The sequence below is a fragment of the Furipterus horrens genome, unplaced genomic scaffold (genome assembly GCF_987537825.1).
Source record: "Furipterus horrens unplaced genomic scaffold, mFurHor1.1.pri manual_scaffold_7, whole genome shotgun sequence".
Lineage (NCBI taxonomy): Eukaryota > Metazoa > Chordata > Mammalia > Chiroptera > Furipteridae > Furipterus > Furipterus horrens.
Genome location: NW_028327177.1, coordinates 140,300,848 through 140,313,942, shown reverse-complemented (window position 1 = coordinate 140,313,942; position 13,095 = coordinate 140,300,848). Strand labels below are relative to the sequence as shown.

The 13,095-nt window shown below is 60.9% G+C and overlaps 1 protein-coding gene across 1 annotated transcript; it reads right to left on the bottom strand.

Annotated features, from left to right (window-relative positions):
* Positions 1-360: 360 nt before the first annotated feature.
* APEH (acylaminoacyl-peptide hydrolase) lies at positions 361-8,863 on the bottom strand. Its single transcript, XM_090284754.1, has 22 exons — positions 8,795-8,863; positions 8,587-8,719; positions 7,940-8,066; positions 7,478-7,571; positions 7,313-7,388; positions 7,061-7,224; positions 6,757-6,894; positions 6,570-6,661; positions 6,452-6,492; positions 6,246-6,367; positions 5,678-5,738; positions 4,574-4,671; positions 3,824-3,875; positions 3,188-3,276; positions 2,598-2,736; positions 2,029-2,112; positions 1,868-1,948; positions 1,412-1,500; positions 1,110-1,300; positions 916-1,018; positions 722-828; positions 361-631 (listed from the first exon to the last, which is right to left on the bottom strand). Exons 1-22 carry the CDS (start codon positions 8,804-8,806, stop codon positions 526-528), a joined length of 2,199 nt encoding a protein of 732 aa, XP_090140880.1. The 5' UTR covers positions 8,807-8,863; the 3' UTR covers positions 361-525.
* Positions 8,864-13,095: the final 4,232 nt, after the last annotated feature.

Here is a 13,095-nt window from a genome sequence, read left to right as displayed (position 1 = left end):
TGAGGTAGCAACTCCTTGTTACAGCCTGGGGGTGGGGGGTGGCCTGAGCCCTGCTACCCTGGGCTGGGTGATCTGACCCTTAAGGCTACCTCAGCCTGTGGGGGCTGTGAAAGAGCAGGGCCTCACTGGTCCCCTACATAAAATGCTGGGAGAAGGGTGGTGAAGGGCAATTTCTAACAAAAGGGGTTGCAGCAGAGGGATCTAGCCTGGTGGCATCCCAGCTGGCCAGGCCAAGCAGTGGCTGAATTCCTTGTTATTTCCCCCCGCCCCTCACACTGGAGGTAGACCCAGGGCCTAAGGTCTCTGAACCTCAAGGGTAAGACTGGGATTAGGCATGGCTGGGCACAAAGTACCAGCAGGAACCAGACACTGTCCTCATTTATTATAACCATATAGTCCTCATTTCTTGGCTCACCCATCCATGGAGTCCAGAGCCCAGGAAGCCTCTAGCTGCCCTGTCAGACCCTGGGGCTCTCCAAGAGCCCAGTGAGCCATCTGCCAACCAGCTCACACAGAGGCGGGGCTTCAGATTTGCAAGTGTGTGCGCAGCCAGAGCACAGCGTTCATGAGACTGTCTGACTCCACCTCCACCTCTGACAGTGCATGGGTGCTTTTGGGGTACAGCAGGAGCCTGTAAGAGTGGGGCAGTCATGTTTGAGGTTGGAGGGTCCTCCCCTGCTCAACTGCCCGCCAGCTGCCAGGGCTGTTCTGCCTCACTCACCGGACAGGCACGTTCCGGGCCTTGAGGGCACGGTAGTATTCTATGCCCTGCTTGAAGGGCACACGTCGGTCCTTCTGGCCCAGCATCAGTAAGAGCGGTGTCTTCACCTGGGTGCACAGGGAGTGATGGTGAGCAGAGGTCTGGGCTCAGGGTGGATTGATGACACACTGGGTCGGGGCAGGGGGACTATGTACCTGAGGGGTGTACTTGATGGGCGACTTGTCCAGCATCTCAGCCCACATATTGAGGTCTGGCAGGCGGTCGCTGCTGTAGGGGAAGCCAGCCTCCACCACGCACCTGCAAGAGACTAAGCTGATGCCGCCCCTGGAGCTCTGGGGCCGGGGCTGCTCCGTGGGGTTCGGGGTGGACAGGAGAAGGGCACACCCACCAGTCAGGGATATCAGTGGAGCCCATCATGGAGGCGATGTTGATCACAGGGTTTCGTGCTACGCAGGCCCTGTATGTCTCTGGATACTGACCGATCAGGTGGCAGGACAGGAAGCCACCGTGGGAACCACCCATAAGGGCCACTCGGCTTTTGTCAAAGTGTTCCTCCTGGAGCACCTGCTCTACTGCAAACTGTAGGTGGGGCAGAGCACACCGCTACCAGCTGCCTGTCCAGCAGATGGAGCCACACCCTCAACCCCACCCTCCAGCCTGTCCAGTAGCCAAAGCCCCAGCCCCTGCTACCTGGACGTCCTTCACATCTTGGTGGCCCACATTGCCAGGGAGGGAGAGGATGCTGTCCTGGCCAAAGCCCGTGGAGCCACGATAGTTCACTGGAGGCCAGGAAGGGACCAGACAGGGTGGTCAAGTGACATTCCCAGCCCCCCGGACACCTTTACACCCATCTGTGAAGTAGGCCTTGGGGCCAGCTGCACGCAGACTACCAGTGGGAAGGGGCCAAGAGATCTGAGGCTCCTGCTCAGTGTCCACAGCACCCTTTGTGTGGGAGGCCCGCATTAGTTCCCCTTACTACCATGTCATCGAGCCAGTGACAGCGCCTGGCAATGCCTGGTAGTGGTGACCAGGTCCAGGCCACAGAGACGCCTGGAGACCAGGGGGGTACTCGTGGTGCTTGCACACACCAGGCCCACCCGTCACGCCCTACAGCCCTCCCAGAGCTGCGGGGACCTGCTCGCTCACCTAGCAGTACTGCAAAGCCCATCTTGCAGAGCATGGCTGGAAACAGCATCCAGGCAGTAACGAAGGATGAGTGGGGTCCCCCTGCAGACAGGGAGCAGAGGGTGAAAGAGGCAGGTAGGAGGGATGTGGGGAGGGCAGGGGCTCTTAGGCTATATGCCTACCGTGGGGCATGACCACCATGGGCACCTGGGTCTTATCTGGAGGGTCGCTGGGCTGCAGAAGGATCGCTTCGAAGTCAAGGCCGGCTGCAGGAGAAGGCAGCAGTCAGTAGAGCCAGTGCCACCACCAGGGGCTGCCCCAGCCGAGACCTCAGCTGTTAGCTGCAGCCTGGGGCTGACCTCTAGAACAGAGACCTGGCCAAGGGAGCCCTCACAGCGACACACGGACGCCAGCCCGCTCACACTCCTGCCCTAGCCAGGGAACCCCACTCTGCAAGGACAGCATTCTGGGTGAGGCGTGGTCACAGGCCTCATATAGGGCCTGTCTTCTCTGGGCCTTGGAGTCCCACCGCAGACGACTGGGCCTGGTGATCCCAAGCTCTGACACCCAGAGCAGGCGGCCAGAGCCTGGACACTACACTCCCCATGACCATCCACAAGAGGAAGAAAAAAACCTCTTGGAAGTGATCCCAGGAAACCCCAAGTGTGAGGCAGGAGGCAGGAAAGGGGACCACAGATGCTGTGTGCTGGGGGACTTGGAGAAAGCACCCCTGGTCTCTGGCCCAGCTCACCATACTGCACATTCTCCTGCTCTGGGGGTGGCTGTAGCACCCGGATGCTCCAGGAGATGTCGGGAATGGGCTCAGCCTCCTCCAGGGACACCCATACCACCGACTGTTCCTTCCCTGCAGGAGGCAGGAACCCAACTTTCTGCCAAGGGGAAAGAGTGTGTCACAGGGGCCCTGGCTGCCTCCCTGCCCTTCCACCTCTGCCCAGAGTGGGAGGGCAGCAGCTTTCACAACATTGGGCCTTCTGCCCCTCCAAGAGGTATGGTATGAACTCCCACTGTGTGCTGTTATATACTAAGGTGCTCACACACACCCCTCCCTCCTCAGCTTCCAGGATCTGCTTTCTCCTGGGACTCTGTTAAGCCAGAGGACTAGGCACTTTCCCAGATACTCTGTTCTGTACAGAGCAGACCTTGGCCTGGTAGTTCCTCCCATGGGTGCCAGACCCCCGTGAACCATGCTCAGTTGGGCCCACATCTTGGCCCCTCACATGCTGACCAGCCACAGTCAGACTCTGGGGTCAATTCTCTGTCCTGGGGGGCTCTGCCTGCACAGGACCTCTGCTTCCTGGCCTGGCGACCACCGACACTCACCAGGCTTGGGGGCAGGCTGGGTGTGGAGAACTGTGCCACCATGAGGTCCCGGTCAATTGTGAGCAGCTTCCAGCTTCCACCTGACGCCCCTGGAGAAGGCAGATGCCACTAAGCACCCGGCAGGGGCCACCACCTTTCCCACCCACTCCCTGCAGAGCCAGAGTCCCAGGCCAGAGGCGCCCTGAGAAGCAAAGGGATGCCCACGAAGGGACCATCACAAACACCCAAGTGTACACGGCCCTGGGTGCGCCTCCTGGTCAGCCCGCTGTTCAGCCAGCAGACACTGGCTGTGCCCGGGAACTGCCAGATCTGGGGACGCCCCAGACCACCACGCCACAGCCATCGCCACTTGATGACTGCAGCCTGCAGCGGTGGCTGTTAGGTCCAGGGGGCGGGGGGGCGGTGCTGATTCTGGGCAGTAGGGTCCAAGGAGGTTCCTAAACAGGACCTATGTGGTGAGATGCAGCTTGGGAACGATCCTTTGGTAGCTCTGAGGAGCAGTAAGTATAGTCAGGGAAGAAGGACTCAAAGGACATTTTAGGGGCAGAATCACCAGGCCTGGGTAAGAGGAAGAAGGAGGAGCCAACACAGGGTTTCTCCTGGGCCCCGGGTGGCTCGCTCGGCAGCGCCACTCACCAGCCGTCAGGGAGGTCACGCTGCCCACCTGGGTGTCCACAACGAACAGGTCCTGAAGCAGAAAGGAGTCCACGTGTGGTGTCATATCCAAAGGCCCTGTGAGTCCCACTCCTCTCTCTCCTCTGAGGGACCCCTGGGCCAGGCCACAGCTGTGAGCACTTATGATGATGGCTACTCAGTCCAGTAGGGAGTGGCCTGAGGGCCTGGGTTCAAATCCTAGCCCTGCCACAACTTGCTGAGTGACCCTGGGCAAGGTAAGGAATGCCTTTGAGCCCCTCTGAGCCAGAATGAGGACATGCTATCACACCAAAAAGCAGCCTGGCACCCTGTGGGTGTACCCGCCCAATCCCTGGGAGAAGGCCTCTGCCCCATCTCTGTCACTCCCCACACAGTATGTAGGGACTCACCCCGGTGCCAGCCCCCTTGTCCTGAGCTAGAAATGCCTGGGGGAGGGGTTGCGGCCAGGCCTCAGGAAAAAAGGCCAACGAATCTGTTGCGGACACTACAGATACCAAGGATGGCATCTGAGACCGCCAGGGCAGCCAGACCACCGCCCACCCCCCCCACCCCCCGCGCTGCCTGCACCCCAAGAAAAACTGAATCCTGGGCAGCGGTAGGCAGGGCCTTCAAGGGCTGGTGAGACCGTGCAGCTGGGTGTCCCACCCAGAGGCGTGCATAAGCTATGTCCTAGGCCCAGGCCCTGGGGGTTGGTCACAGGGGCTGCCTTTCAACGCGGTCAGGGGCCCTTACCTGCCGGCTGCGCTGCGCAGAGTCCAAAACCACTCTCTGGCTGTCGGCTGACCAGCATCCCAGCGGCAGGAGGCTGCAGTAGATCCCAGAAAAGTTCTCTGCGAAGACGAGAGGGCTGGGGGCTGCATCCAGGATGCAGGTATGGGGGGCAAGACATTGCCGGGACACAGGGGCACACGCGCTAGGCAGTGCGGAGCTGCCCGAAGCGGGGGCTGAGGAGCAGGGGCCTCTGAGCGGCAGAGCCCAGGGGCTGCTGACGGAACCGCAGGTGCGCAGAGGAAATGCTCTGGCTTCCCTGTGACCTGCCCTATTGGCACCAGGCGAACGTGTGTCTGCCTGCCCGTTCTCGTGCTGAACACAGGGCGTGGCACAGGAGGCTGAACAGACCCTGCTCTTTGTCATCATCACTTGTCCCACCCTCACCACCACCCCACGCAGAAGGCAGGGAGAGCCACCCCGACCACAGTGGGACAAATGGGAGCTCAGGGAGGCCGGGCTGGGTCCCACTGCTGCATCCTTGCAGCCCAGAGGGGAGAGAAAGAGGCCGTCCCCTGTCTACTGGACTCTAGAACTGCCCAGGCGGCCTAAGAAAAGAGACTGTCCCTGCTCACGTCCTTGGGATGGTCCAGGGTCCCAAGCAGAGCTGTGAGCACTGAGACCGTGACAGGCCTGTCGCCCAGAGCCACCCTCACAGACACCCTGCTGACTTAAGGGCTTGGACTACGCTGATGATGGGTGAGGGTTGGGAGAGGGAAAAAGCAGCACCCTTGGGCTCAGAGCCTCTCTGGAAGGACATTCCAACCTAGCGTAGGCTCTGAGACCCTGGAAGGGGCTGCAGCACCGGAACAAAAGTATCTAAACCCTCAGCCAGCTTGGGCCACTTTGGTCTCCGCTTGGGGCCAGCTGACCCTTTCCTACGTGATGATCCCAGGCCCGGGGAAGGCTGGACATGGGACTGGCCCAGCAGGAAGGAGAAAGACTTCAGAGGGGACCCAGGAAGGAAGAGCTGAGGTGGCTGGCCCTGCACAAGGGTAACAGGTGGCAGGGAAAGAGCGGCAGGCTACACTGGCCCCCCACCCCCTACCCCAGCCACATGCCCCTTACCTCCCAGCTGCCGAGGAACGACGTCCACCTGCACCGAGGTGACCTTGGTGTACCAGTCATACTGCAGGAGAACACAATGCTCAGGCCCACCAGGGGTCGGGCAGTGCGCTCAGGGCACAGAATTCAGTACCAGCCCTCCTCTCGGATGACTCTGGGTAGCCTCAGGGAAGGGAGGGGGTACCTGCGATGAGCCTAATGTACCTCCTTTCTGGTGACCCGGGCCAGATGTCTGGAGGGGCCTGTAACTTTCACTAGGGGCCCAGAGCTCTTCTTGGGAGAGGAGCCTGTAACTAAGACTCTGTAACTGCCCACGCTATCCCAGCCCCTTGCAGAGCCTGCACGTGCAACAGAGAACGCGCTCAAGGCGGGAGCGTCCACAGAGCAGAGCTCCCCCGCCAGCAGCACTCTCAGCCTCCAGGTCCTGCCTTGCCAGGGCAGGCAGAACTCACGCCATCGCTGCACCCGGGACAGGAGGTCCCGAGGGGCCCACGGGGAGACGCGGCTGGACCTCAGCTCTCACCCACCACCCCTTTCTCTTGCACAGCTGCCCCTGCCCACGCCAGCTCACCAGGCACAGTTGGCTACACTGATGATGGGGACCCAGAGACGGGTACCGCAGGTAGACAATGCGACACTGGTCCGGGCTCAGCCGGGGAGAAGAGACAGCCAGAGAGTCATCCGACAGCAACTCTGGACCAGACGAAAACGTGAGCATCGCGCATGCGGGCAGGGCTCGTGCGTGTCAGCAAAGCACAGGTGGGCGCCAGCACTTACCACACTCCCCCCCACTGAGGTCCACATAGTACAGAGCTGACCTGGAACCGCAAGAAAGACACTCAGCTTCGAGGCCAGCCTGAGCTACAAGGCCCCCTGCCAGGCCCCACTCCCTCACCTGCGGTTGGTGCAGAAGCGGACGCCCAGCCGGAAAGGCTCATGCCACCAGCCTACGAACACCACGCCCGTGTCTCCAGGAGCCCAGAACGCCTGTGAACAGGAGCCCAGGACAGGTGTGAACAAGGGGCAATAATTCAGGCAGGGCCCCCAGACTCTAGGAGTGTGTATGCAGAGTCACTGCTAACCTGTCCAGGGGACACATTCTCCGGGACTCCCTCAAGCACGGAGATGTTGCCGCTCTCGATATCCAGCACGCAGAGCACCGGAGTGCTTTTGGAAACCATGTTTTCTCCCCAGTCTTCATAAAACACAAACTGATGCCCCTGAGAACACAAGATACTCCATGCCCAGCCCATCTTTCAAGAGCCGGCCCTGCCCCCTAGAAGCCACTGCCTCCCCAGTTCTGACAGGCGCAGTGTGGGCAGGGAGCACACTGAGCCCAGGGCCGCCCTGCAGGGCCCTTCACCAACTGGTCTCGGCCCTGAGCACCTTGATGGCCTTGTCTGGCTTCTTCGGCCTGTCCATCTCGTCATCACTGCCACTGGTCTCCAAGGCTTTGGTCTGAAAGAAGGACTCAGCCTTGGGGCGCTTCTTCTCTGCCACGTACAACAAGTGTGTTTCCGAGTGTGACCAGGACAGGCAGCCAAAGCAGTCTGGGTGAGGGAGGGCCAATCAGGGGGAGCCCCGGGCTACAGCTGCCCCTTCTGTCCACCCGGCCTGCTCACCAGCCAGCTGCCTCACCGTCCTCATACACAGGCCCGTGTTTCTCCAGCGCTGACAGGTTGAAGCTCTTGAGCTTCCGGTTCTTCTCCCAGACCTGAGGACATCTGGGCGTCAGGCTGCCTGCCCCCCGACAGATCCTGATCTGCAGACTGAGCCCCACCACCTGGTCCCATGCAGACACACCTCCAGGAACTGCTTCTCCTCGCCCGAGCCTGTGCTTCCAGTCTTGCGCAGCACAGCCTTCATGGCGCCCGAAGGAGACTCTCTGCTCAGCAGTCTGAGGAGGGCACGGGGTAGCAAGTCAGGGTCACCTCCCGCACAAGGATAACCCCGTCCCGCCCCCTAGACGGTGGCCCCACAGCCGCACCTGCAGCCCTTCTAGCCCTTGCTTCCCCTCCCTGGGGCACAGGCTGTACTCTCCCCAGCCTCCTTGAGCCTCCCGTGGGCTCCACTCCAGGCCAAAGTCTGGGGCAAACCTCCAGTGCTTATCAGGCCATGTCACCAGAGACTGACTGCATGAGCCTCCCAGGGGCAGAGACCTGGCCCCTGGCCTCCCTTCCGAGCCCTCCCCACACACAAGCACGTGGTGGGCATTCACGAAAGCCTCGCTGGGGCCTTGCCCACAAGCTTCTCCCCCACACTTACTCCCCCCGGGTCTCCACACTGTTGCCCGCAGGCCCCGCAAACACCACTGAGTCCCCGTCATGGAACACCAGGTACTGGCGGCAGAATCGGATGCTCTCCATGCGTTCCAGGTCCCTCTGGGTCCACTCTGCGAGGAGAGGCACGAGACTGCTCTCCCCGCCCGCCCCCGCGCAGGCCCCCCCCCCCACCTCCAGCCCAGAGGGCCCAGCCCGCCTCCCTCCCTCCATCCCCTGGAATTCTGGGACCAAGATGGACAAACTAAGCCACCACTCAAATCTGGGCCTCCAGAGCGAGCCTGCGCCGAGGGCGGCCTCTCGGAGAGAAACCACTACGGCTCCCAGCAGCGACCCACAAGCTGAGGGCGTCCTGGCCCATCGGAGACAGGGTGATGGGACGAGCCCCACAAGGCCCGCACCCTGCGCCCTGCGCCCGGGTCTAAGTTCTACTCCCGCGCCCGCCTGGGCACCGTCCCCTAGCGCCCGAACAGCCCCCACCTGCCGCTGTGTGCACGGGCCTCTGCGGGGTGCACCCGTCCGCCCCACACCCTCCAAGCCCCGTCTTCCTCCACACACACGTGCGGACTGTCGAGCGGGCCCCTCCTCTCCACCCGAGTAGGCTCGCCGCCCGAGTCCACTTCATACACACACCAGCGTGCACCGTCCGGTAGCGGCCCCCATACTGCGTGGTGACCTCCGGGCCCAGGCAGGCGGCGCTCAGCGAGGGCTGGCGGCTAAGGCCCCGGTACAGCGCCGCCGCCTCCTCGGGCTCGTTCAGCAGCACCTGCGCAGGGGACACACCAGGGTCAGGCACGGCCCGGGTTGCAAGGACCACGGGAACCGCGGGCCGAGCCCTCACCTGCCGCTCCATGGTCGCTGTCGGCCGCCGGGGCGAGGCGGGGCGTGCTGGCGCCCGGAAGTGAGGCTTGAGGGGCGGAGCCCAGAGTCTCCGCGCAGCCTGGCCTCGGGGCGGGACCTCCGACAAGTGGGCGGGGACCGTTAGCAGAGGGGCGTGGCCTCGGCGGGGAGGTGCTGGGCCCGGGAGGAGGACGCGGCAGCTTCGGACCCTGGGGCGTCCTGCTGGGGAGGGGCAGGGACCTCGAGGGGAGGCGCAGGCCTTTGAGGGGCGCACTAGGCTGGTGAGAGGCGGGGTTGGGGGGCCAAGCCGCAGTCCTGAGAGAATGGGATCTCCGAGGAGGTGGCGCTGTGGAAACGGAATACAGGGGAGGGTCTTCGGGCTGGGGCGTGGCCGGTGAGTGACGACAGGGCCCAAGTGAGAAGCGGGTGAGGCTTGAGTCCAGACCAGTCTTGGGGGCAAAAGCTAAGCCCGGCGGGGAGGGCCCCAAGCAGCGAGAGGGGCGGGGCTGAGCCGGTGAGGGTCAGGAGCGAGGAATGGCGCGGGGGAGGGTCGCGGCCTGGAGAGGCGGGGTGCGAGCCGGCCCCTGTGCTAGCAGGAATCTACCACTGCTCTGAGGCTCACTGTCGGGTCCCTTCTGGTACAATACAGGGCAAACCTTCACCAGACGGTGTCAGACCCTGACCTGGGTGGGGCTCGCAGCCAGATAGAAAGAAGGACCGAGATCTACGCCGCTTAGCGCGCAGAGCGCTGGGGTGGGGGGCAAAGGGCGGGTTGCTGAGCTCTCAGGGTGTTGCCTGGGGTTATCAGCTACCAGGCCAACCTCAAGAGCTATCTGTCCTTGCAGCCCTCACCCACCCGGCTCAGTGGCACCTTGCTGGGGATCCTGAGCCGGTGGGCCTCTGCCTGCTTCCCCAGGCCTCAGCGCAAGACTTTGGGTGCAGAGGGCCTGGTGGGGTCCGGCTCCACCCAGAACCAGAGCACTTCCTGTTGAAAGCAGCTGAGCAGGCAGGCAGGCTTCCTCAGCACAGGGGCACAGGACTGAGTGGGCTCTGATGGCAAAGGAGGGCCAGAGAGGCTGGACAGGCATGGATGTCCTCCTTCTCAATATACCCTGAAACTGGCTGGTCTTCCACACCTCAGGGCCCTGGCTCCCCGCGCCCTGCCTGGCCTTTGACCGAGATCCCACTTGTCTGGCCAGCAGCTTCCCTTTCCCCATCAACCATATTGGGCAAGTTAAGTGAAAACAGCCCTCACATTGTGAGTACCCAGCGTGTCCAAGATGTGAAGGCCAGAAGTGGGAGCAGCAAGAGGGGCCCCAGCCACCAATCTGGCTGGAAAGGGTGGGAACTAGGACGTTCACCGGTGTTGTTTATAATAGGAAAGCCAGGAACATGGTGCCTGTCCTTCAGGGCATGTGCAGTAGACCGGTGGTAAACTCATGGCGCAGCTCGCTGGAGGCTGGGCATTGGAGGATGACCATCTAAGTACCCGGGATGAACATGTAGAAATAAATGCGTGGTACCGCACCTTCTAACTTCTGTTTAAAATGAAAAAGAGTAGAAAAACACAAGCAGGAAGGACATGCTTCAAGATACTCTGGGGGAAGGCCAGAGGCAAGGCTGATCTTCTCTTTGTTTATCTGTGTTTTAAAAATTATCTAGCAACTCTGGGATACGTTAGTAAGGAGGTTATCCCATCCTGATGAAGGACTAAGGTCTGGCAGCCCCCCGAGTTCAGGGGTTGGTTTAGACACAGCAAGGCAGACAGGTGCAGGGCTTATTGGCAGCACCAGGGGGCAGCACCTGCTCGCCTCTTTCCCAGAAGGTGCAGCCTGGACACTACTCACAAGGCCAAGGCAGCACCAGCCCTCAGCACTCTGCACAGTGAACGGATGGATGCTCCTTCCACAGCCGAGCCTGGGCCAGCACTGGGCGCCTGTGTAGGGGGCCATTGTCTGGACAGCTTGGTGTGGACACTGCGGTCCTGGCTTTGCCAGCACGTCTGCAACTTCATAACTATCAACAGGCTGGATTATCACAAGTTTGGGAATTTGGTCCTCGGGCTAAGCCTTCCCATTTCAGAAACCATCCCAGAGACAGTCTGTAGGTTGTTTATATCAAGTCCTTTTATTCTGATACCACAGAATTACCTTGTCACAATACAGGGTGGGGGGGACACTGAAGTACCACGAGTTCTCACGGAGCACAGGAGGACGGCACACATTTTACAAGGTCGTGTGGAGGACTCGGGTCATTGCACTTACAACTGTAAACTTGTTTGTTTGACTTTGTACAGCACTCTTCCCCCCTCAGATAAAGAAGGAGGGAAGGAGAGAAAGGGAGGAAGGGGAGGAGGGAGGGAAAGCAAAAACAAGACATGGAAGCCAGCAGAGGAAAGGCGCTGGGCGGCCCCACCCTCCAGGGCACTGCCCCTGGAGACGGGAGCCAATTTGATCCCAGAGGCGGAATGAGGCGGACACGCACACAGACCCACTCATACGCTTGTTCACATGCATCCGCACAATATGTCACGACTTCCATGGCTCTCCAGGGCCATGGCCGCAGGGCTGCAGGTACCCAGGGAGACAGAGGTGACGTCTCTGAGGACTGCCAGTTGGTCAGGACTGTCACTCTGACCCTGTTGGAGTCCATGATGACAAGTATTTACAAAATGGGGGAAGGAGGGCACAAGGGCAGGCAGGGGCCAGCAGGCCAGGACCATGCTGCCCTGGCAGAGGACCTGCCTAGAAAACTCCCCACAGGCTCCTGAAGACAGGCCACGGCTGCTGTCCTTGCTGCCTCTCAGCATAGGCCCCGAGACCGCAGTCCAACCAAGGACCAAGCAGATGGTGGGGAAGGGATGGTATCCCTGTGAACGAGTGTATCGGGCCCTGGATTGGGCAAAGGGGCAAAGCCCTTGCTTGTGATACAGGGCAGGCAGGTATGGAAAAGTCCTGACCTGCGGCCCAGAGACCCCTTGCCTATTTGGACATGTGCCCAACGCTCCCATTGCCCATAGCACTGAATGCTGGCCCCTCAGCCTCCGGCTGCACCCAGGCGAGGGCCAGGACGCCCTCGGCCCGGAGGCCTGCTCCAACCACCTTCACAAGGAGTGATGGGTACAGATGGGTCCTTTGGGCACGCTGGGAGGTGGAGAGTGACAGATGTCAGACATTTCCAACTTGGAGGGCTTGGCCAGAAAGGAAATTTGCTGGGAAGTTAGTGTTTTAGAGTCTGGGGCTGAGTCTGATAGAGACTGACCTACTGTCACCACCCTGTGTTTCCTGCTCCTTGTCCCATCCTCTGGCTTTTAGTGGGAAAGATTACTGCCTTGGGCCCCCACATATCCAGCCACCAGACACCTCCCCACACAGACCTGGCCCGGGGTCGTCAGGCGTGGTGGAGGGTGGCCTCCGTCAGCCCTTGCTCAGGTAGCCTCACGTAGCCCAGGCCTGATCTCAAGTGAGGCATGTGTCCCATGGGATGGGTGAGGCTCAAATCCCATAGGACCAGGGTCTCAGGCCCAACACAGGTTGATAGCCTCCTGTCTGAGCCAAAGCTGCCAGCGGTGTGCCAGGATCTCTCTCTGAGGGGCTGTGTGGACCTTAGAGGAAAGCAAGGAAAGGTGGCCCCTGAGAAATGCATGGTGCAAACCAGAGCACTAGAGAGGAAGGCCAGGCCTTGGTCGGGCAGCCACTGCCTGCCACACTCCTGGCTCAGTCGTAGAGAAGCTGATGAGCAGCAGGATGCTTGGGCTTCAGCGATGAGGGTGGGCAGGGAGTTTTCGATCCTGGGAACAGAGGCAGAGATAATCACAACAGGCCTTTTAAGTTTTGCTATTGAGAAGCCGCCCAAGAAATTTAACTTGAAGCCATTGTCTATGTGAACACCTGCTCTGGGCCAAGGTGACATTTTCAGTTGTCCTCACAAGTGCCAGATGTCTAGCTCTTCCTGAGCGCCCTTTGACCCCCTGGAGCCACCTCTTGGCTCACAGGCTTTTGAGCCTCCCAGCCACAGAGGAGAGGCATGGAGCACGTAGTCAGGCCCTGCCATGGGCCGGTCTGACCACAGACGTGGCCCAGCTCTGCCCTTAAGCAGGGCGCCACTGTGTTGGGACGGCCACATGCCTCTGGCTCAAGGCTGGGGCAAGAGGGGGAGTGATTTACAGATGAAAACCTTCAGAATGTCACAGCGAACCTTCTGAATGCTCACGCACACACGTCCTGTGGAGGCCTCACCAGCATGTCCACTCCAGAGACTTCTTTTCACCCGCCATCTTGGTCAGAGACAACACCTGCAAGG